The sequence below is a fragment of the Scylla paramamosain genome, chromosome 16, assembly GCF_035594125.1.
Source record: "Scylla paramamosain isolate STU-SP2022 chromosome 16, ASM3559412v1, whole genome shotgun sequence".
Classification (NCBI taxonomy): domain Eukaryota; kingdom Metazoa; phylum Arthropoda; class Malacostraca; order Decapoda; family Portunidae; genus Scylla; species Scylla paramamosain.
The window spans coordinates 4,107,501-4,132,439 of NC_087166.1; the positions used below are offsets into that span (position 1 = coordinate 4,107,501).

At 43.8% G+C, this 24,939-nt stretch overlaps 1 protein-coding gene across 5 annotated transcripts in view; it reads right to left on the reverse strand.

The window, feature by feature from the left end:
* The window catches only part of LOC135107901 (homeobox protein abdominal-B-like), a 123,471-nt gene that overhangs the window by 3,305 nt on the left and 95,227 nt on the right, over positions 1–24,939 (reverse strand). For 3 of the 5 annotated variants that reach the window (XM_064018274.1, XM_064018277.1, XM_064018275.1), the window contains 2 exons: positions 15,573–15,614; positions 1–55 (listed from right to left, as the gene is read on the reverse strand). The exon at positions 1–55 is cut by the window's left edge and continues 1,258 nt beyond it. In XM_064018274.1, the coding sequence (XP_063874344.1) occupies positions 1–55; positions 15,573–15,614 (97 nt within the window). The remainder of the gene's footprint in view (positions 56–15,572; positions 15,615–24,939) is intronic. The other 2 variants (XM_064018278.1, XM_064018279.1) reach the window with 1 other exon arrangement.

The following is a 24,939-nucleotide window of genomic DNA, read 5'->3' on the forward strand; positions in this document are numbered from 1 at the left end:
TTCTTCCTCACCGTCATGGTGCCCGTCCATTCCTGCGGGATGGTGCCCAGCGCTCCTGAAAGACAAAATTAAGAGAGTCAGCTGCAGTTTAAGAGTCACTAAGTAAGGTGAGTGGAGTTCTCAGCAAGGAAACTCACTCATTTCGCTCCACAATTAATAGTGATCGTCTGGCGGCCAACACACGCCCTCTAGCAAGGATTATGTAATTCAACCTCTTCTCAGTTTTGTCTTCCTGTGACGGATGTTTAGAAAATATGTGACACAACTCTCAAACACTGTGAGGCAGGCCCGACTAGTGACACCATTACCACCCCTCCCTGCCTCTCTCCGTCTCTCCACTTCCCGGCAGCATCAATATTGGTTCCACTACAACCACAACACCGCAGTCGGAGCTCAACTCTGCCTTAAAGTTATGAAGTCCACGTGTGTCTCTCATGTCAATTTATAAACATTTCAACCCCGAATGGTGAAGTTAAGTTCTCTTATTCAGTATTACTTATCTCTTAAGAAGTCCATTTGCAAACCTACTCAGATAACATCCCTCGGAAACTCCTTAGAAGATGATGAAGGTTGGAATTAGAGACAACAGTTGATTTAGTGAATTGATAAACAATGCTTCTGTAAATCAAATCAGACATGCTCGTCACTACTGCTGTTACGGTGCGACACAAACTCATTACAACACGGGAAACAGCTATCACAACCATTTAATCACCATGCAGAAGAGGACGCAGGGAAGAAAAGTAAAATGACTCCATTCACAACATAAACACAGCAGGAGACGCCGCAGCTGCCCACACTCCCTCCCAGCACTCACTCCTGAGTCAGTACCCGCCGGCTACGCCTTCCTCAGTCCGCACATCGTATTGATCTTCGCTGAGATAGAAGAGCATCGTTTTGGAAGATGAAAAGAAATAGAGACGGAATGATAATCGACTTCAATAAAGCTACAAGGGAAAGAAGGAAACTTTATCCAAGCGGGCCGCCCGTTTACCGTAGTGGTGCCAGACGCCCTCCCGCCTTAACTCCACTTCTAACCCAAGAAATCTACATATTTTTACAGAGGATCATCGCAACTTGGACCGTTACTGTTGGCAAAGTTCGTAAACAAAATAGAAATGAGGAAAAATTACACCAAAGTTCCTCTTTGTTCCCTGCATTGGTTAGTCTAGGAAGGTTTTTTTCGTTGGTAACACTGAGCGAGGCCACCCGAGCGTCTGACCCAGTGTTTGGTCTGGCGGGAGACTTGCAGTGTTGCCAATACTGATAGCCTCGCAGACTCCGCCGGCCAACGCCTTATTGATTGGCAACGTCTCCTGGGACAATCGAAGGCACATATTATAACGATTATTTTTTTATTGACTGTCTGCAAGTATTTATGCACAGAGGCGCCGTGACGTGAAGTGTTGTGCCGTGCTTTCTACTGTCTAGGAGTTTATTATAGTCACTGGTAACAGCACGAGATTATGTGCTCTCTCTCTCTCTCTCTCTCTCTCTCTCTCTCTCTCTCTCTCTCTCTCTCTCTCTCTCTCTCTCTCTCTCTCTCTCTCTCTTAAAATGGAATACCTTTTCTTCTCCAGTGCCCATATATTATACGATATCCTCAGGGTACAAATGCAGACTGATACGTTTTTCTCCTCTCTCCACCCACAAGAGGCTACACCGAGTTTATCTCAAGAAGCGAATCACAGACAGACACCTTAAAGACACCCGGCGGCTCTTGCATTAGAAAAGCCTTCCATCCCGCCATCTCTTCCTCTCGGTGGGTCCATTCCCTCTAATCCACGCCGCGCCGCCTGCTCCATCCTCTTCAAGGTGACGGTCAGCGAGGGGACGGAACCAGGCCCCGAGGGGAAGGCAAGGAGACCCTCCAAGCCAAGAATGAGGGGAAATTGTGGGAAATATTGGTATCATGGTATTGGTATTCATGAAGAATGAAATACAAGGGAGTAAAGTAAGAGATGGATGAAATATATTAAGCATTATTCAAGATAGAAGACCAAAAGAAGAAAAGCTTTAAGATAGAAATAAAAGAAATATGGAAAATATTGCTAAACTCGAGCAATGAAAAGACTGGGAAAAACAAAGCAAAAAACAAACTTGTTGCGAATATAAATGCAAAATCTAAAGAAGAAAGAAAGAATACGTGAAGTTAAATACAGAGGAATACTGCTTCCATCAATTGAGAGAGGAGACAAGAGACTAAAAGGAAAAAAATAGCATCAAAAAAAAAAAAAGAGCATCCAGTTGGCGTCACGCTCAGCAAAGAACGAAGACAACCTAGCCAGATCGAGTCACCAGCAGTGCCATTATCACCACCTCCGTCAAACTCAGCACCTACAGCACTACCAGACTAGTGATAAAAATACTCCGTCGCTTCCCTTCATCTAAACAGTGCTACCAAGTCCCTGCCACGGTAGTACCCTCAGTAGACTGACCTCAATGGTGGGGAGCGGAAACACATTTCTCCCCTGAATGATTTACTGTTGGTATATGACCATGAAAACGAATCTATCTTTTAATAATTTTAATGTAAGAGTGGCACTGGCATAAGGCAACAGAAGAAAAAAAAAAGGCCCACTTAGATGCTAGTGTAAATTTACTGAATACTAAATCTCGCTAATTCATTTTCCACAGCTAATTTTCCATCGTCATCATTATCATCATCATCATCATCGTCATTCAGCCATTTATGCAGTAAAGAAAAACAAGAATCATAAAAACATAATAAGGAATACAGATGAGTATGAAACAAAGAAACTGCAGCACATGAAGAGTGGGAGTGTGATGGCAAGGGAAAGGAAGAGCGGTGTGGGGAGTGGTGGGGGGAGGTGAATGAGGGCAGTGGCTGGTTGGTGGGGGGAGAGGGTGGTGTCTGTGCCTCGTAGGTGCAGCTTGTTGACAACTGATATATATGGCACTTTGTGTCTCTCTCTCTCTCTCTCTCTCTCTCTCTCTCTCTCTCTCTCTCTCTCTCTCTCTCTCTCTCTCTCTCTCTCTCTCATCTGTCCCGTTAATCACTGGTATCTCGTCTCTTTTCTTGTCGTCAGTATAAATCCTTTTGTCGGGATGTGCTGCACGTGGGGCTGTCTGTGTAGTATTTTGTAAAGGGAAGGAAAGCCAGTGCAGGTGTGTCGTGACGCACTACAAGTGTGTGAACCTTGACAGTGCAGGTGTGAATGCTAAAAAAAAAAAAAAAGATATATGTGCATATATATGTAAAGGAAAACAGATGCAATGAAAAATTTAATATGAAGCTTTGTTTCACGTAAGTAAATGTTTTTTTTTTTCATTTTTTCTAGTTATAAGTAAACGATGTAAACAAGTGAATTCGCTTTATCGTCTGATGTTGATGTCTATAAATAATCGAAGCCTTGAAGGGAATGAAACAAAGATACTCATTCGAAAGAACCTAAAATAAGCTGGAGAACACAACAAATTACAACTGACTTACTCTACGTCACTTTCCATACATACAAACTTTGCCTGCGAGGGTTTGTTGCGGTGTATACAACTCGGGTGCTGCCGCAGAGGGACTGTGGATGCACTTTCCCCAGCAGTGCCTCAGGGGTGCCTCAAAGCTGCTCGTACGGGGACGTTGGCACCCAGTATGGAAAACCGCACGCTCGCTTCTATACCGCCAACAGGGTGCGTGTGAGAGCCAGGCAGACGGACGGCGGCAGCAAATATTCCTTGATTGCAAAGCTCATAGAGGCGACAGATCCTCCCGAGTTGCTCTCCCTTGTCTTTTTTTTCATTTTTCCTTTTTCCTTTCTTTAGTGTTGCGTTCTTTTTTTCGGGTGTTGTCGAGAGGAAGAAAGACTTGGGTGGGATTGAAAGAAGTCCATGATAGTCCGAGGGAATCCACTGGTCTCCCTCCCCCATGCTCGTCTACGTTAGCGGCGCCTGAGTGAAACTAATCGAGAGTTCGGAAGAAATATCCATTTTTTGGTATCCTGGTGCGGCCTGGCATCAACTGAGTACGTGAAGGAATTTGAACTTTAGAGAGAAATACGGAGAAAAATCCTCATTCTCGTCTTCTCATCCATTCCCTTCCTTCCCTCCCCTCCCTCGCCTGGAGACAGTGAGTTCTCCCAACGATCATATACAGAAATTGACACACTGGCTCCTCCCCATTTAGGCCATCGGGTCCAGGAGTAGCGACGCCGCTCTCTGGGAATCACTGGCTGGTGAGGGGACGAGAAGGGGACGAAGAGCCACACGAGTTGGGAGAAATTGAGAGTAAGAGACTGAGACAGAGACTGAGACAGGGGGGAGAAGGGAGGAGTGAGAGCTGGTGGACGGGAAATAGGGATGTAGGAGATGAGGACAAATTCTCAGTAAATGAAAAAAGAAGAAAAGTTGGAAATAAAACGTAGATACAATCAAGACAGAATATATAAGAAAAAATAATAAGACAGGGTCTACTTAAGATAAGAGAAGGGAAGAGGAAAGATATCATAAATGAGAGAGAGAGAGAGAGAGAGAGAGAGAGAGAGAGAGAGAGAGAGAGAGAGAGAGAGAGAGAGAGAGAGAGAGAGAGAGCGTATCTGTTTGCTATTGTATGTTAGCACATTTGCGTGACAAAAGAAAAGAAACGCAAGCTCGCAAAAAAATAAAATAACAACTGTCTCTCCTTGCTACTCCTCCACGCAGTCCTAAAGAGAGAGAGAGAGAGAGAGAGAGAGAGAGAGAGAGAGAGAGAGAGAGAGAGAGAGAGAGAGAGAGAGAGAGAGAGAAGCAAAAGAGATGAGAGTGAAAAGCTAGAAATGAAGTGAAGCCCCAGAGAACAGGAGCCGAGGGAGTGTAATCAGAGACGGACAGTCAGCTAACGACGCGTGTGAGCCGGAGAGCCTCTGGGGAGAAAGCCTTTATTGGGAGGAAATTTGTTGAATACCTGATGGTGCGTTGCCTCGGGTGGCGGGGAAGTGCTGCATTTAGTCCCGAGCCCCGTCTGGTTTACGAGACTTGACACTTGGAGGCTCGCGGGAGAGAGGACTTGCACGCGACATAATCAAAGGACTCGAGGAAGTTTCCACATTTCCCTTTGGCCTTTATTCGCCTCCTGCGCTGCACGGCTGATCAGGAGCAGCAGTTCCTCTCTGAATTGACTTAATATCCTGCCGTCACTTGGTCTGTTTCGTTCATTCGTGTTGTGCGAGGCTGGTTATTAAGTCTACCGGGATACTTAGAGTTTGAGAGCTGTGATATATGTTTACGTTATTTCATATGGGCGATTGATCGTCTGTGCGAAGGTAAATTTATTAATGTTGGTAGTTAGAGGAAGAGTGTGATTTGTAGGGCATTTGTGTTCATTTTGGCAATGAAGTACAATAAAAACGGTTTTTCCTCATAAGAAACACAAACTAACGGTAGCAAAGAGAGAGAGAGAGAGAGAGAGAGAGAGAGAGAGAGAGAGAGATGATTGACAAGTACACAGGTGGAGTTGCAATATAACCGGAGTGGAGAACATGCGTGCATGAAACCCTTCCTTTCAGAACACGTGGACTATTCAGATGACGCAGGTAACACTTGTGAAATCGAGAGGCTCACGCACACGTTCTATCCCACACCCACACACACACACACACACACACACACACACACACACACACACACACACACACACACACACACACACACACACACACACACACACACACATTATATTTTTCATGTATACATTTCATCAGCACGCGTTTCGTCAACACAATATTCACACACACACACACACACACACACACACACACACACACACACACACACAGAGGTGCAGTTTTTTTTTCTTTTTCTTTAATCAGGCAATCCCGGAAACGTCAGCAAAAAACTCCATCGAATGCATCTCTCCATTCTTTTCTCCTTTACGACTAAAGAAATTCTGTGCCTAATGCCTTCGTGCTCTAGGAGAAAGCAGCAGTCCTCAGCACCTAATACACTTCACATGTAGGCAGTGCACGTTTAGATAGTTGTGATAATGATGAGTTAGATGTGAATGAAAATTCTCTCTCTCTCTCTCTCTCTCTCTCTCTCTCTCTCTCTCTCTCTCTCTCTCTCTCTCTCTCTCTCAGGTAATGGACAGAAACGAATGTCACTGTAAAGAGAATTTTAACGAAAACTTTGAGCTTTCTGAGTTTCCAGTGAAGTGGAAGTTAATGATTATGGCGGATATGTAGGTGGCCTAACATAAAAAGAAAAAAAAATGAAAGAGTGCTTCGGCTATAGTCTGCTCCACACTAAGTTGAAAATTAGAGGAGAGGAGCGTGAGTAAAAGAAAGAGAGAGCGAGCGTTTGTAACAAGCGATGCGTCATTTGTAGTCTGAGAGAGAATTCACCAGCAGGAGACAAGTATGCAAATGTATTAATATCGGCACGTTCTGGGAAATGCAAATAATTTAATATCGTGACCTGGCAACCTTCCCGTCCTCCTTATACCCCTCATCCCGCCCCTCATATCCGACGCAGTGCAAGGCTCGGCGTCGTGCCTCTTACGACCTTATAAGGAAGAGAGCGAGGCAATATCAGGAGTCCTGTGGAGAACACGGTGCTGGGAGGGGCGGCGGCAACAGGGTTCAAGGGGGAAGGTTTTTTGCACTTTTTCTTTTTTCCTGCAGTTCTTCAAATGAGACGAGACCGCGAGGGGAGAAAATTTTGTTAACTGAATTTTCTGCTCTTTTCTATTTACAGTTTTTTTTTTTTTTAGTTTTTCTCTCTGGTTAATGATTACTAAATAGTGATAAAAATATCCTGGAAATATAGATTTTTTTCTGATGAATATATGTTAGGAAGGAAAAGAAAAAAAAGAAAACAGAACTCTGACGAGAGAGAGAGAGAGAGAGAGAGAGAGAGAGAGAGAGAGAGAGAATATTTTGTCGACTCAGAGAAATGAAAGAACTGACCGGGTGCCTGTGCGAGCGAGGCAACTTAAGTGAAGCTCCGAAGCCACAAACGCCACGCTTCATCGCTCATATGTCAGACTTGGGGGAAGGGAGGCGGGAGAGAATGGACGGCTGGAGAGTAGGGACTTAAGATGGAGGGGGGAGTGGGAGAAGAAGGAAAAGAGAAAGGGTGCGGATTAGAGTTGAGTCTAATGAAGCTTTCAGTCTGGAGTCTCTTTCATCATCTTTCTTTCCCTTTTTTTTTTTTTTTTTTGTCAAAGATAATTGTGTGTTTGTGTTTCCCCCTTCATTTGTTTTCCTGATTTTTCTTGATTTATCGTTCGTAAAAATTTGTATGTGATTTTTTGTATTCTCTCTCTCTCTCTCTCTCTCTCTCTCTCTCTCTCTCTCTCTCTCTCTCTCTCTCTCTCTCTCTCTCTCTCTCTTTCCATTATTCGCCCCCATCCCATGCATTATTCATACTAGCCCGTACACACACACACACACACACACACACACACACACACACACACACAGAGAGAGAGCAATATCACACTATTACATTGAAAAAATAAATAATAATTACCACCACATTCACAATAACTTTTCCCCCACACGTAGCACTCTAAACGGAAACCTACAATTAGTAAGCTATTGACTAATCACTGTACTCTGGAGATCTGTCATAGAGAAGCAGACATCAGCACCTGCATCGACTAGTGACCCTCGCACATGAGTCAGGCTTCACGTCACACAACTCACTCATGTAATGTCACCTCGCCACGCCTCGCCACACGAACCCAGAGGTGTCTGAAGGTGGCCCGAAAATACTGAGGTGTTCAGAGAGAGAGAGAGAGAGAGAGAGAGAGAGAGAGAGAGAGAGAGAGAGAGAGAGAGAGAGAGAGAGAGAGAGAGAGAGTGTGTGTGTGTGTGTGTGTGTGTGAAGACAAAGATATAGATAGACGGATAGGCAAATAGAAACGATCAGGAAAAAAATATAATATGGAGAGAGAGAGAGAGAGAGAGAGAGAGAGAGAGAGAGAGAGAGAGAGAGAGAGAGAGAAGGATTAGAGGAGAGGGGGCGGAGGGGGAGGAAGGAAGGAAGGAAGGAAGGCAGGCCAGCCGCGTCGCCCACCCAGCTCACGCAGTGCCATAAAGAGTGACGGGCGACTGTCGGCTGTTATCAATAACCTATGGCCTCGTGTGGCGCCTCTTTGTTACCTGGACGAGTTGTCACGCAGGGCCGCCTCTTCCTGCACCGAGGGGCCACTAAGGGGATTGCCTAACTTGACGCTGCTGGTAACCTTGTGCTTCCCTCATTACCGTAAAGAAAAAAATAGTAGTAGTTTGTCCTTTACTAGCTGTCGTTTATCCTCAACTAAACTGTCATATTTTTAGAACAAAGGAATTACTGATAGATTTTCTATATTTGCATTTTACTTTTTTTATTTTTTTATTTATTTATTTATTTTTTATTTCAAGCCATTTGTCAGAAAGTTATTCAGTACTTTCATCATAAACCTCAAAATATGGACTACTGCTTTTCGATTTCCAAGTAAAACCTTTGTTATTTTAAGAAGAGAAATTACAGTGGAGTTCATATATTTGTGTTCTGTTTATCTTTTCTCGTTACTGGTTCGAGTCGTTTTCTGTTTATTAAGCATTATGTTTTGAGAGGAAGGCGAAGGACAAGTCCCGGGTATTTCTCTATGAGCGACTATGTTTGGAGGCTGCGAGGAGTGTCTGCAATCCTCTGGGGCCTCTGCTTTAGTAATCAGAGGCAGATCAAGGAGGAGAGGGAGAGATCTTGTAAAGTCTCCCTTCTCCCCTTCCATCTTCCTTACAGCTTCCCTCTCATTCCCTCAATCTTCATCTCTCTCTCCCCCTTTCTGAGGTATCTAACTCGCTATCGTCCCTTCTTATTCTTCACTCCCCTCGCCCTTTCTCGTCTATTCTTCCTTCCCCTCTTCCTTTCCCCCTCCCTTACGTCAGTTATTGGATTACATCATATTGCCACTGTTTTTTGTCATCTTTTATATGTCCATTTGTTATTCCCTTGGCTTTACTTTTCTTCTCCTTTTGTTATTTACTTTTTTATTCCGAGGTCGTGTTCTGTTGTTGTTTAGTGTTTCTTTTTTCTTTTTTTTTCAAGATGGCAGCCTGTTATTCTTTAGTATTTTGTCCTTTTTTCCTTCTTTCTATTGAAGTGATCGTATATTCATTACTGCCGTAACGCCAGAACACACACACACACACACACACACACACACACACACACACACACACACACACACACACACACACACACACACACACACACACACACACACACACGCACACACACCTCACCATACACGCCCCTAGGGAACTACTCGCTCATATGGAAGCTGTTGCAATCTTCGTTGAGTATAAGCGAGAAGAGCGTCCCTCCCTCCTCTCCTCCCTCCTTCCGTCCCTTTCCTCCCTCACTTTCCTTTGATCGCGGGATACAGTTGTTCCTTGCTCCGTTTCATCTCTCGGCACTGTCCTTCCTTATTTTATCTCCAGCGTATTTTATTTTATGAATTGTAACGTATTTCAACAGTAAAGTACATCTGGGAAACTAAAGATCAAACTGTATGCGCCAACTTTGTCTTCATGAAAATGCACAACATATCAGATTGAGAAACAAGCGTAAAATTACCAACGACCTCATTATTTTTGTGGTAGTTAAAAGAAAGTATTCACCAGTAACAGTATGTGACGCTGACAGTGCAGAGTAGATCGCCTCATCACCTCAACAGCAACAGAATGACGCCTCCCGCTCGGCTGGTTCCTGGCTGGCACCCACCTCAAAGCCACGGCCACAGAAAAGAGCGAATGCCTCTCCCCACCTTCTAGCTGCTCTAATTCCTCCACCCGTCGTGGGGGAGGGAGACGAGGACAGCAACGTGCGGCTCTTCCCACGTCTAAGATTAGCATCGACTTCTGTCTCTTTTTCTTTCTTACTCGTCTTTCTCTTTTTCCCCCTCGCTTGCATGTCCCCAAGAGATACACTAAGCTCAGGAATTTGCACCGAGTTATCATGCTCCTCGGTTTGCTATTTCGTCCCTTAGCACTTGGTTCCTTCTCATCTTTCTCCTCTTCCTCATTCCCTTTGTCCTCTTCCTCTTCCTCCTTGTTTATGTTTTGGTCATGTCATGTTATCGCATTTTTCTCCTTGCTGTTTTGGCGTAAATGTTTCTTGTTGCGACATTTGGCAGTATTTCTACACTAACTTGTAGTACAGTGGCCCTCCTCCTCCTCCTCCTCCTCCTCCTTGTAGCGTTTCCTACCCTTTCACTTCTTCACCATCACTTACAATTCTCTCTCTCTCTCTCTCTCTCTCTCTCTCTCTCTCTCTCTCTCTCTCTCTCTCTCTCTCTCTCTCTCTCTCTCTCTCTCTCAAAATGGAATAAGTTTTGTTTCAATTTAATCAAGTTTTTTTCTTTGCTCTCATGCCTCATTCACTCTTCTCCCCTGCACATTTCCTCTCTCACCCACACTGTCGCCCCGCAATTACAGGAGTTATAATTCTTTTCTCTTTAGAAGCAAACATTTTCTCCATTCCTTCCCTTTCCTTGTCTTTGTTTTTGCACCGCCAGGAATTATTATCTTATCGTTTATGTTTTCATCATTACTCACTCTTCACCACCACATTCACAACACACTACCACCAGCATCTACTACTACTACTGCTACTACTATGTACTACTGTTCCTCACCGCTACCCTCGCCACCACCACCACCACCACCACCACCATCATCACCGTCTCAACCCTCGCGGCTCTCAACTCGTCCCGCCGCGTCCCACCGCACCACCCCCAGGCGTCCGCGGTTTCCCCTCCCTCTCGCTTCTCCCGCGGCCAGCTTGGGTGAAAGGGAGGGAAGGAGGGAACCAGGGAAGGAGGGACGGAGGCTCACGCGACCAAAACCACCCTCCCAAGTGCATTCCAACGCCATCTATTGGGGGAGGAACGAGTTGGCTCCTTCACTCTCCACTGCCTCGCCGTGACTTTGCCTCAAGGGAAGCCTGCTGTTGATTCGTGGCTCGCCAAAATGTAGACTCACCTTATTTTTCTTGATATCTACATATTTTATCCGTGTCCTTATCAGAATCGTAGGCGCCACCGTATTCTTTTATACATTTCTTCATATTACTCTTTACGTGTTTAACAGAATATACCTTTTTTTTGTGTGTGTGTCTCAGTGTATTACTTTGTTAAAGTCCTTATCAGAATTAAATTATTAGAGTCGTGGTATTTCTTTTCTTTTTGTGCGAGTGGCCGTAGTTTGTCTTTTTCTGGTTTAGAAAAGTTGATTGGTTCGTTCTCTGAATGGAGTGAGTTCGTGGAGTCAGTGAAACGATGGTGATCTTGTTAATTTGGAGGAGCAAAAGCTGAATTTTACGTTTTCTTTTGAGTTTGGGCTTAAATTGTATAATGATTACGATTATGATAGTGATCATGATAACAGTAATGATAATAATGATAATAATAATAATAATAATAATAATGATTTGTTAATGGTGAGTATGGTAAAAAGAGTTTCAAAACGATAATACTGAATATTATTTTGTTAATTGCTAGTGACAACTCTCTCTCTCTCTCTCTCTCTCTCTCTCTCTCTCTCTCTCTCTCTCTCTCTCTCTCTCTCTCTCTCTCTCTCTCATCCGTATGTTCCCTTTCCCAGCGGCGGATTCATCCCTCCTTCCTCTATTCCCATCGCCGCCCTCCTCCCCTCACCCTTATCCTTCCCCCTCTTACCCTGGTCACCCTTCATATCCTCCCCTTCTCACCCCTTTCATTCTCCTTCCCGTTCTTTTTCTTCCCTTTCCTTTTCACTCCTCCCTCCTTCCTCTCTCCCTCCCTCCCTTCCTCTCTCCCCTTCATCTTGCCAACTAGGGGTCCACTTCTTTTTCTCTCTATCTTTCTCTCTCTGTCTTTCTATCTTCTTTTCTCTCTTTCTTCGTTTTTGTGTCTTCCTGTCTCTTTGTGTCTTTCTTTTTGTTCTTGTCTGCTCGTTTTAACTGTCTGTCTTTCTCTCTGTGTGTCTATATGTATATATGTATGTATGTATGTATGTATGTATGTATGTATGTCGGTAGTTTCTCTCTCTCTCTCTCTCTCTCTCTCTCTCTCTCTCTCTCTCTCTCTCTCTCTCTCTCTCTCTCTCTCTCTCTCTCTCTCTCTCTCTCTCTCTCTCTCTCTCTCTCATGCTCACTATCTCCTATTTGTTCTCTTCCCTCCACCAATTTCGCAACTTTTTTCCCCCTTCCCTTTTTCCCGTTTCCTCCATTGTCTCGTCCCAATGGTCTAGTCTTTTCCCTTCGCAATTTTCCTTGCGTCCCCCCTCCCTCAAGCCCTTTCCCTGTTGGTTTATTTTCTTTATGGTTCCCTCTGTTTGCTCTTCCCCTTTGATATCTCTGCCTCCGTTGCGCTTCTGTGTTTGCATTTTATTTTGTGTGCCTCCCAAATGCCAACTTCTGTAGCCGGGTTTTATTTATTTATTTATTTATTTTATTTTTTTGCTATTTTTCCCTTTTATCTTTTTATCTCTTTTTTCTTCTTTGTGTGTGTGTGTGTGTGTGTGATGGCCGTGTACTAGTGTGCTTCCGTTATGTCATTTGTTTGTTTGTTTTTTATTTGTTTGTTTTTGTTTTCTTTTGATTCCTTGTTTTCTTTCTTTCTTTCTTTCTTTCTCCATTAGTTTTCCTATGTTATGTAATTTTTTGTCTCTTCTTGTGTGTACAAATAGGATTTTGTTATTTTTTCGATGTGTTTCTCTGTATATTTATCATTTTTATATTTTATTTATCAACCTCTGTGTGTCTGTTCACTGCTTTTTGGCAAACACGCTCATTTGCCTGCACTGGGTACAAATGTTCAACATATGGAACCATATTTTTGTTTTATATGCTTTATTTTCTTACAGTGCATTATATATATATATATATATATATATATATATATATATATATATATATATATATATATATATATATATATATATATATATATATATATATATATATATATATATATATATATATATATATATATATACATATATATATATATATATATATATATATATATATATATATATATATATATATATATATATATATATATATATATATATATATATATATATATATATATATATATATATATATTTGCTTATTTATTTATCTATTTACAATCCTTAACGTTTTCATTTTTCAATTACTTCCTAAATTTTCTTTAAGAAAGACAAATTTTTAAATCGCTTATTTTTATATTTCCTAATCATTCGCCACTTTTCAGTGCCCTAGCTCACCTTATAACTTTATCTTTCTTTTTCATTTATTTTTAGAGTTCAATGACACTTGAGGTTAGAAAATATTTATATCATGATTTTATATATGACACACCAATGCAAGCAATTATAGGTGTGTGGATTTTCTCCATTTCTTTATTCATAGCCACCATTTTCTTAATATTCATTTTCCATTTACCCCATTTAGTTTTTTGCCTCTCTCCTAACCGTCATTTCCCTGCCCCTTTCTCTCTCTCTCTCTCTCTCTCTCTCTCTCTCTCTCTCTCTCTCTCTCTCTCTCTCTCTCTCTCTCTCTCTCTCTCTCTCTCTCTCTCTCTCTCTCTCTCTCTCCCTGTTTGCTCCCTTGTTATTTTTCACTCGTCACTGAGCGCTAAATGTTGCATGTGACGGCACGGGAACGAGCCAGGTGTGACGCACGCGGTTTATCGTCCGTTGATTGGTCCGCGTCACCTGCCAGCGTCACAGTCCAGTTCTCTTGCATCGTCACGTGCAAGGCCCCGGATTGGCTGACTGCACGAGTGGGCGAAAGGCGGAGACAGGACGTTACCTTTTTTTTTTTGTTCTCTCTCTCTTCCCCTCCGTGTTTAGTCATGCTTATTCGAGGCTTTCATTTACCGTAACATGGACCCTATTTTTTTTTTTTTTGTATATTTGTATGGTGTATGCGTGTATGTACGAATGTATACATGGAAGAATATGTGTGTATATATACTTCAATGTGTGTAAGTGTATGTGTGTATGGTGTGTGTGTGTGTGTGTGTGTGTGTGTGTGTGTGTGTGTGTGTGTGTGTGTTTGCGCGAATGTCACCGCAAAATGGAGAAATACCAGGGCACAGTGTTATCGTGTGTGCGTGTGTGAGGGTGTGTGCGTGCCGCCATGATTTATTGCAAGCGCTGTTTTAGCATGTGCACGATAGCCTGCAATTACAGCAACTGTTTAGATAACTGTGAACGTGTGGATTCCTAACATATGTGTACTTCCGGACGTCTAGCTGAGATATATATGAACCCTTTTTCTCTCTCTTTCTCCTCATCTATGCATTAATCATTTGGACTCATTTATTTGTGTTATTTTACAAGGACAGTTACTTCCCGGTCACTTTCATCCGTTCTTGAGAGTAATCCTGTCAGTCTCACTTTACCAAGGTGATGAAACGCACGCCTTGGGAAATATTCATACCACTATTTCATTCGGCTTGTCTCGTCACTCATGCAATGTGTGTGTGTGTGTGTGTGTGTGTGTGTGTGTGTGTGTGTGTGTGTGTGTGTGTGTGTGTGTGTGTGTGTGTGTGTGTGTGTGTGTGTTTATGTGTGTGTGTAAGCTTGCACGTTTACATTTTGAAGAACTTTTCCTCAATCACACACACACACACACACACACACACACACACACACACACACACACACACACACACACACACACACACACACACACACACACACACACACACACACACACACACACACACTTGTGGCGTGAGTGGCATGCCAGAGTGACGCAGAAAATTGTGTTTACATGTGAGGACAGAGTGGTTTGGTGTGGCCTACCTGAAGGCCGCCCATCGATCCCCACAACTCTCTTACTACCTACGTGCAACTTTCTCTAAAATACTCAAGTACGATACCGAGAGAAGCTTTACTATTAATATTATTATTATTATTATTATTATTATTATTATTATTATTATTATTATTATTATTATTATTATTATTTTTATTATTATCATTATTATTGTTGTTGTTATTATTATTGTTATTATTATTATTATTATTATTATTATTATTGTTATTATTATTATTATTATTATTATTATTATTATTATTATTATTATTATTATTATTATTATTATTATTATTATTATCATTATTATAATTGTTATTATTTTTATTATTAACGACTAAACCATCATTATTAGTTTATTATTAAGCATTCTTGTGCACTAGGAAGGGAAACTATCATAAACGAGAATGGCTTCACTCAGTCTAACTCTTGGCAAGTCAAATGTATTACAAAGATAAACATAAGTGAGTTTGTAAGGGTTGACTGGTGCTGAGGGAGACCGTAGCCAATAAATGTATAAATAATGCAAGAACTGGGGACTGGAGGGAGGAGGGGGGTGCGGGGGAAAGGCATTCGGTGAGACACAAAAATCAGGGACACACCAAACACGTGAATACTATACAAAAAACATTATAAAACCAGCCAAAAAAAAAACAAAACAGCAAGTCAACAGGTGCCTCATGCCCAAGTGGGGAATACAAGTGTGTTTAGGGTTGTCAGAGGTGTAAGAACAAGATGAGGAATAGGAGGAGAATATAATGGGTAAAAATTCAAAACAACTTAACATCATTTCGTACCTACAAGCGGGTTCCCCTTAGCCCCGTACAGCCAGTTCACATCTGTAAGCACCCAAACGTTACAACCTTCATATAATCAATGCACAAGGACAGAAAAATCAAGAATGACGAAGGGAAAGCTGCAGACGACATTATAGCAAAAAAATACTAACACACATAACACACGGAAATCAACAATGAATCACCACATTAGTAATCAGAAAATGTTGGAAGAAATACATCGCTATGTCATGTATAAAAAATGCTTAAAATAAAGGATTTGGAAGCGAATGGAAGATGGTAAGTAATTAGGAACGCCAAGATAAAACAGGGAGGGTAAAGGTTTGTGGAAAATGGCTCGACAAGAATAATAGGAAGATTGAAGAAGGGAACATGGAGGAGGTGGGAGAAGGGAGAGAGACTCAGGGGACTAATGGAAATGGAAGGGGAGAGTTAGAGAGTACTAGAAGGGTAGAATGGCGTGGAAGAGAGGGAGGACAGGGAGAGGCATTAGAGAGGGGGACGATGAAAGGGAGAGAGAACCAAAAAGGAATGATGTAGGGAAGGGAGGGAGCGAGAAAGGGGGGTGCCGATGGAAAGGAAGGAGGTAGGGGGCAAGGAGAGAGGAGAGAGAGGACGAGAAAGAAGTAATGGATGGAGGGAGGGAGGGGCTGGAGGAAGGCTGATGGAGGCGTCAGTGAGAGGCCAGAGCGATTATTGAGGGAGAGAATGAGGTCGGAAGAGGGGAGAGCGAAGAGGAAAATAGGAAAGAAAAATTTAGGGTTTAGATTTCAAAAACAGAAGAATTACGAAAGGCAGAATTCATCAGGAATGGACAGAGTTAGTTAGCGAGCATATTATATATGGGAAGCTTCAAGGTGGAGAAAATATATTAGAACTTAGCTATTATTGGGAAATCTTGTGTGAGATGGACAGATGGATAGATGGATGGATGGATGGATGGATGCACAACTGGAAAGTGAGCAGTGTGTGTTCTATTATTAATGAAGTTTGTAGTGCATAACCACGTCTTTCTCAGAGGCCAAAATACTTACGGAATAATGTACATAGGAAGGTAATGTGAATATTAAGGGGAAATGAGATGAGAAGTGTAAGGATGAAGATAGATTAGAGAGAGGGCAATAAAACAAAGAGTGAACAAAATGAGGGAAAAAACTAGAGTAATTTTCAGTAGGGTTATTGTGTAGAGTTCACACGCAAACTAATCGCCAGCCATAAAATGCATATCACTATAATTTATCTCTCATGATTGTTAAGCCATAAAACGCAGAGTCGAAAGGAAACGGAAACAAAGGGAAGTATTACTCTTTTTTCCGTACGTAAGGATCAATAGGATAATATAATGAGATTCATGACTAGAAATACAATCATGAAGTATGTTTCTATATATACATCAACTCCATGATAAGGAATAAACTGACGAACAAAGCATAAGAAAAATCGGTGGCAGAAAATTGTATATGCAGCTGCAGTGGAGTTTATGACCCAAAATCACAGGAAATTTAAGAGCTAAAAGCAAAATCGATGAGGAGTAATTACACTCAAATGTAATTATGGTGTGGAGGCTCCGGCGGATGGGCGACATGAGCAGAGTGCATGAATTTGCATTAAACAGTATGCAAATGAAGGGGGCTGAAAAGAGTATATGTGTGCGTTTTCCCAAAAAGGGGAGCACAGAGCATGACTGGCTGGCTAATATATTTGCATACATATACCTGTGTTCCTATTGGTCAATCAAGCACAAATCGCAGGGGAGAGAGAGAGAGAGAGAGAGAGAGAGAGAGAGAGAGAGAGAGAGAGAGAGAGAGAGAGAGAGAGAGAGAGAGAGAGAGAGAGAGAGAGAGAGAGAGACTCAGACAGACGGATAAAAATAGGGAACTAACAAAAGCTAAAATAGACGGAGAGGCCCGGAGAGAGAGAGAGAGAGAGAGAGAGAGAGAGAGAGAGAGAGAGAGAGAGAGAGAGAGAGAGAGAGAGAGAGAGAGAGAGAGAGAGCTAGCAACCGACCTGTGTGAAGTGAAGGGGAACATAGCTCTCTGTTACTCTATGTATTTTTCTACTCTCTCTCCCTCTCTCTCTCTCTCTCTCTCTCTCTCTCTCTCTCTCTCTCTCTCTCTCTCTCTCTACCACGTCTATTTTTTCTCCCTCACCTCACCTATCCCTCCCTTCCTTCTCTGCACATCCACCCTCGCCATGTCCGTGCCAAATCACCTTCGTCTGGAGCCTCCACGCTGACAGGCCTACGACCCACGTGAACAAGACTCCTTTGAACACCTTCCCAACGAGGCGATTGAAGCGACGCGCCCAATACCTTGCACCCTTTTTTGATCTCTTGATAGTTTTTTTCCCATATTTATTTGGGATTCCTCGAGGTGATGTACAAACTAGAGGTGTTTTTCATATATTTGTTTATCTTTGGCTTTGTAGATATTTCAGGCGTGTTCTTTTTTCGCAGTAGTTATTTTTCGTTAATGCCAAATTAGACTTATTGCTTTCCTCAACTTTTTTTTTATTTTTTATTTTAGTGATTATATTCGCATGTTTACTTATTATAATCCTTTCTCTTCTATTTACTCCTTAGGCTAATGAATCCACTGCTGCCACTTAGTCTTATAATCATTTACACTTACAGCAAAGAGAGAAATCCCTCTTAGCCCTGCTTCCTCTTTTTTCTTCAGCTAACTTCAGAGACTCAGAATAAATTTTCATCTTTTAGCGATTCACTTCATTTTTGCTTTCCTCCCCCTCAAATTTTCCTTTTCTTTTAAGTCAATTTACAATCCGAGCCAAACATTTCACTTGGAAGAGTCAACCTCACTCCCCTCGGCAACAGATTCTTCCCAGAAAGAAGACATTTTCTCCTCGGATTTCTACGATTCGTCTCTCTCCCCTCGCCCCTTCCCTCTGCTGTAGTGAATTTCCCTTCATAGCGGCTCTTTCCATTGACACATCGCCTCTGAATCTTCCCCTTCACTGGCTGACTTTCAACATATTTCCCTATTAGTCTTCTCTTCCCCTCGCCTACCTATGAGTGAAAGAGGACATCAGAGGGGAGAGAGAGGTCGCGCACCCCTCCCTCTTTCTCTCCCGGGGCCTGCTGAGGGAATAAGGGAAAGGGAAGAGGTAGGAAAGAGAAAGGAGAGAGAAGAGAAAAGGAGGAGTGAGTTAGGAAATGGAGAACCTCAGCCCCAGTCACTTGCATATAAAGAAGAGACAACAAGACTGCCACACCGAAGAGGAACGAGGGTGTGTGTGTGTGTGTGTGTGTGTGTGTGTGTGTGTGTGTGTGTGTGTGTGTGTGTGTGTGTGTGTGTGTGTGAGTGTGAGTGGGTGAGTGTGAGTGGGTGGGTGTTTTACAACTGTATGAAAGTAAGTGTCTTCATTTTAGATACGGAAGCTGCGACACACGACATGTTTTCTCACCAAGTAGGTAGTATAGTAGTAGTAATAGTTGTGGTGGTGGTGGTGGTGGTGGTGGTGGTGGTAGTAGTAGTAGTAGTAGTAGTAGTAGTAGTAGTAATAATAATAATAATAATAATAATAATAATAATAATAATAATAATAATAATAATAATAATAATAACAGTGATAACACATATATTCATAAACTAGTAAATCAGCAATCTGCAATAACCCATGAAACATTTCTCAGCCTGATACATGTAGCACCCACCCACAGCATCACCACCAGGCCGGGAGACAAAACACCCACACACATGATAAGCCTCTGGTCTAGGCGGGCGGCGGCTCCAACAGTGGCGTGCGTCCGGAACCTGATACCATGAAATTAGGGTCTAGACTCGCTTGCGTGGGCTCTGAATTCCACATTTCAGTCCATTTTACCTATCAGTACTCTTATCACTTGTTTGTATAATGCACATCCATCACATTTCCTGTGTTTCCGTTCCTCCAGCGTGGCACCCGCCCTCGCATACCTGCATGGCTGCCACGCTTCTATCCCAAATGATCGACTTCCCCTTCACAATGAACCGATTTGCGAGAGAGACATCCGCAATAAAGTCACTGGCGGGGATCTGCATGCGCATGTCTGCCATCTCGCGTGTTGCTGCGCCGACGTGACCAATGGAAAGGGAAAAAAAAAAGAAAGGGGCGGAGGGAGAGGGAGAGTGAGAAGGGAAGGGAAGTCGCGCGTCCACCAAGCGGTAGGTATTTAGCTGGAAAAAATGTCGGTTCATCTGCATGGTGATGTTTTGCCTCCAGACTCGAATGTCCTCGGGGGATGAAGGAGCCGAAGGGAGAAGAATGCGGTGACTCGTTTAGCTTCCGTTACACGTTTCGTATTAGAGCAAAGAGGATGATGAGAGAATGAGTTAATGAGACCAAGGAGAGGATAGTAAAGGGAGGGAGAGCAGGAACAAAGGAAATGAGAGGAGGCAAATGCACAATATAATCTACATGAGAAAGAGAGGAGAGATGAAGATCTGGAGAGTTTGACTTAAGTAAACGAAAGAAGAAACCACAATGATCGAAAAGAATAATACTCCTATAAATCTTATCACGTTTGGTTACACAAGAAAGAAGTTAATTCGGATGAACAATAAAACCGTAATGATACTGGTGCTGAAGAGAAAGAAAAGACGGAGGTGCAGAAGGACGATAAGGGCGATGAAGGGAGGCGGCGGAAGATGAGGAGCCGGAGGAGCGGGAGGAGGGAGAGGAAGAGGAGGAGGAGGCATGCGGAGCGGATCACGGAGGAACGTGGAAGGCCAAAGGTTATCGCTGAGTGAAGTGTTCTGCCAGGCTTGAGACGGTCTCGGACGAAAGTATAGAAACGTACAAAATTACTGCTAATTCGCGGAAGGGAAGGCGCTGATAAATAAGGAATTAAATACGAATATAGGAAAAGAGTACCAAGTAGGAAACATAATTGATAACCGAGATAGTGCAAGGAGGCAATCAAGAACACGCCAAAGAAGGTCCTTGGTGAAGAGGAGACATAAGCAACTTCATTGAAAGTTAAACAATAAACAATTAAAGATAAACAGACCCGGAATACGCAGTCTGTTCTCGGGGCAATAAAGACGCATGTTAAAAAGCTAAAGGGCGCCATTAAGGATACCGAGTCTCGCAGAATATGAAGCGTTCTGCTTTCATATCAAGCGATGTTAAGGGATAAGCCAGATGGATAAGATAATTTCCCAGAATAATTGTTGACTCTCTCTCTCTCTCTCTCTCTCTCTCTCTCTCTCTCTCTCTCTCTCTCTCTCTCTCTCTCTCTCTCTCTCTCTCTCTCTCTCTCTCTCTCTGTGTGTGTGTGTGTGTGTGTGTGTGTGTGTGTGTGTGTGTGTGTGTGTGTGTGTGTGTGTGTGTGTGTGTGTGTGTGTGTGTGTGTGTGCCTGTGTGTGTGTGTGTGTGTTCTCTCTCTCTCTCTCTCTCTCTCTCTCTCTCTCTCTCTCTCTCTCTCTCTCTCTCTCTCTCTCTCTCTCTCTCTCTCTCTCTCTCTCTCTCTCTCTCTCTGTGTGTGTGTGTGTGTGTGTGTGTGTGTGTGTGTGCTTGCTCACGCGTGGATATGCATAAGAGCAGACATACGTACATACATATACTCGTATTTTACAAAAACGAAGCTCACGAAGTATCATCACAAGCGAGAGTTATAAGTTGGACGAAAATAGATTAGAAGGGATGAAGCAAACTGACTCATTGAAGACAACAAAAGCTGCCGACACAGCGAGGAGCTAAAACAATAAAAGAACGCCGAGGAAGAGGAAGAGGAGGAGGAGGAGGAGGAGCAGGAGGAAGAAGAAGATGACGAAGGAAGAGGAAGAGGAGGAGGAGGAGGAGGAATGATAGGAGGGATAAAAGCATTGGGGAATAAGTAGCGGTGATCGGAGTGCGGTTATCAGTGAGGAAGGAAAGAAGCCTCTCCCTCTCCCTCTCCCTCCCTCTCCCATCACGCCACCTTCCCCTCTCCTTCGCTCTTTCCCTCTCCCTCTCCCCAGCCTCTCCCCAGCACCACTTCACCGCTGACCCAGCACAACTGTCCGCCACAACACAGCGTGGAACTGAAGAAAAAACATAAGTCTGGGAAGGAGGCAACCCTATTTCTGAGGATGAGGGTATATTGAGTCTGAGAGAGAGAGAGAGAGAGAGAGAGAGAGAGAGAGAGAGAGAGAGAGAGAGAGAGAGAGAGAGAGAGAGACGGAAAGAAAGAAAGAAATAAAGATTAACAGACAGATGGATACACAGATAGACGGAAAGCCGGACAGACAGGTAGACATATACGTACAGACAGGCAGACAGACAGGACAATGCCCCAATTTCTCTCCTTTCCTTGATGAAGTAAGCTATGAAGCGTTTGTTTACTTTTCCCCTTCACCGCGCTAAGGAGTGGTAAAGATAAATGATTAGCGCAACACCTGTTCCGTCTGACGCGCGGGGGAAAGGAGACACCGCGGACATGGGCACTTAATCACCTGCGACGTGAGGTTACCATTCTGTCACCCTGAGATACACCTGATTAGGGACTAAGCCTCTTGATCTCCACTGGATTCAATTATTTCCTTGAGGCGGAGTTGCGGAGTTCCCTTCCCCTGTGACTCAGTGTTCAGGAATGCCGCGAGAGGAAGGCCCCACCCCATCAAGACGGGTGTGGATGGTAGGCTTAATTTATATCTGTCAAGAGTCGATGCTGCCGGCCAGTGTGGAACAGGGAAATGCACACAAGCAGTGATGTTTATGCAGAGCCAAGGTTGACTGGCCGTGGGTACCTCCGGCGATTTGCACATAAAGCTAACGTCTCCTTCCACAATTTTTCGTAATAAGTACTGTCTTACGAGGAGGTAAATAGTGTGTCATTTATAACCATTCCCATGAGGATGTGTTCGCTATATCACCGCATTGTTTTCACTGCTAGCACTGGGTGGGGTGTGTAGTCAGCTGGGATAAAGGGAAGTGACAGCCAGACGTGCGAGGGAGACAGACGGTGTGTGGCGGTGAATCCTGAGACCTGAGCGAAGCAAAGAGAGAACAGTCCCTCGTGCGCCGTTCCGTGCATTACCACTCATATAGATAGCCACACACACACACACACACACACACACACACACACACACACACACACACACACACACACACACACACACACACTTCACAGAGGAGTTATCTATCTTCCTTGTGTGTAAGTTCCGCCGCGATGTACGTACACTCAGCAGCTCTTTCCGTACACAGAATATTTATGCTAATGGCGAGCGGCTTCGACGGAGAGAAAACGCCAACGGGAACATGACGACTCGCATCACGGCGGATATCGCGACGCAGATCTGTGCATAAACAAGGTCTTGAGGAGGGCGGCGGGGAGAAGGGAGAGCGGCGCTGAGGGGTTATCGACAGCTGGGAGTGACGGGAGAGTGAGTGGCAAGAGATGGTCGGTGCCTCGTCGAAAATGAGAGTAAATATAAACGAAATTAGGATAAGTAAAGAATCATCTGCAACTGTTTACCCAGACCGCTTGCTTGCTTAATCGATGCCCGGGATGAAAGAAAGTACAAATTCTTCCCGCGTGGATGAAAGAGGAGCGTTATGAGAGCGATGGATTGGGGTTAGGCGAGGCAGAAAACACAAACACGTAAATAGAGAGGAAAATTGTAGGGCGTAGCTGAGGGACGGGAAGCAGGTGAGAGCAGCATCGATAGGTCGGATTAAATATGCAAATTATCCGCTAATTGGCTTCTCACCACAAAGAGAAAAAAAAAATGAACACGTCACATCGATGCAGTTAAGGAGCGTGTGGATTTGAGAGAGAGAGAGAGAGAGAGAGAGAGAGAGAGAGAGAGAGAGAGAGAGAGAGAGAGAGAGAGAGCGTAGTGGTAGAGAAGTTGAAACAGCTGGGCTAGAGTGGTGGTATTCTCTCAATCTGCCTGCCCGTCTGTCTGTCTCCTTGTCCGTCTCTCTCTCTCTCTCTCTCTCTCTCTCTCTCTCTCTCTCTCTCTCTCTCTCTCTCTCTCTCTCTCTCTGCTCTGCTCTACTCTGGTCTGCTCTTCACAAAACAATTTACTCTGATAAGTGACTTAAACCAACGTATGTTTTTGCCTCATAGGTGTCGCATTTTTCTCAACACACAGCACTTTAAGAGATACACTAATGTCACAAAGAAACTAGCAAAGCCAATGTCAGGAGCAGGATTAGAAAATACCTTTTAAATCTGAGTATATATCCAGACGCCTTCAAGTATTAGACAAGAGCTGGATTAGGCGTATGAAGGTTAACCGTGTGTGTGTGTGTGTGTGTGTGTGTGTGTGTGTGTGTGTGTGTGTGTGTTTACATTTCTCCTCCTCTCAGATCCTTGATTTCCGGGTACGATTTGGACTCATGCCCGAAGAAGTACGAGATCGTGGGTCTCTTTACTCAGGCCGTGCTCTGGTGGGGCTGCATAGGTGGCCTGCCTAGGAACACTGCCTCTGCCGCCTCCTTGTCTATCCTGGGCACCAAGTGGGTCTCGTGACGGAATTTTCAGTCACCGCGGGCCGACTCTCGAAATAATCTAACTAGACGGTGATAAGGAGGCAGTATTTTAGCCCAGAAGGTTCTTCCTACGCTCTCGTTACTGACTCGAGTGTGTATCTGTGTGTGTGTGTGTGTGTGTGTGTGTGTGTGTGGATGGTAAGTGGCACCCGAAAGCTACTCCCGCGCCATCTGTGGAGGGAGAGACAAACTACAAGACAGTGCCACGCAAGGACTGGTTTGAAGATGCCACTGACTAGTTTTCGCCTAGATCTTCCCGCTAATGGCCGTGCCTCCCACTACTACATCCTTACACACAAACTCATAAAACATCACTAATTTGTCTGAGGAGCAAGAGGGTGAAGTGCAAGGAAAACTAGAGTCGTGAGTGAAGCTGGCAACCCTACCCCTCTGCCCCTCGCGTGTCCTGCGGTACCAGAGTCAGCTATTAGGGATTACAACCCTCTCACTGTGCCCTTGTGTTTACAAACCTCTGCATCGCTCAAAATAGCCGGAGTGTCGCATCTACGGGTATCTTTACTCCGGCTAATTGGTGGGGCGGCGTCGAGAGCCCGTGAGACTTGAGCAGCATGGGAGACTGACGCCGCGCCGCCGCCTCAAGACCTCCTCCTCGCCGCTGGGTTCCTGCCCCGCCCAGAGGAAATACTATAATGAGCTTGTCCGCAACACTGCTCATTAGGTTTATCTGGCAAACAGGTAAACGAGCTTCCGGCTGTCATTATATCAGTCACATGCAACAACTCACCTGAGTCTAATTGATTTAATCGGCGGAAAGTCCCCTCCTCTCTACCAGTCATTGTGAGAGTTATAAAAAAGGATAAAAAAGTCGAGGGAGCACATGAGGCGAAGTGTCAGTGAGGAGGGCGAGTGGCGGCGCGGGGACACC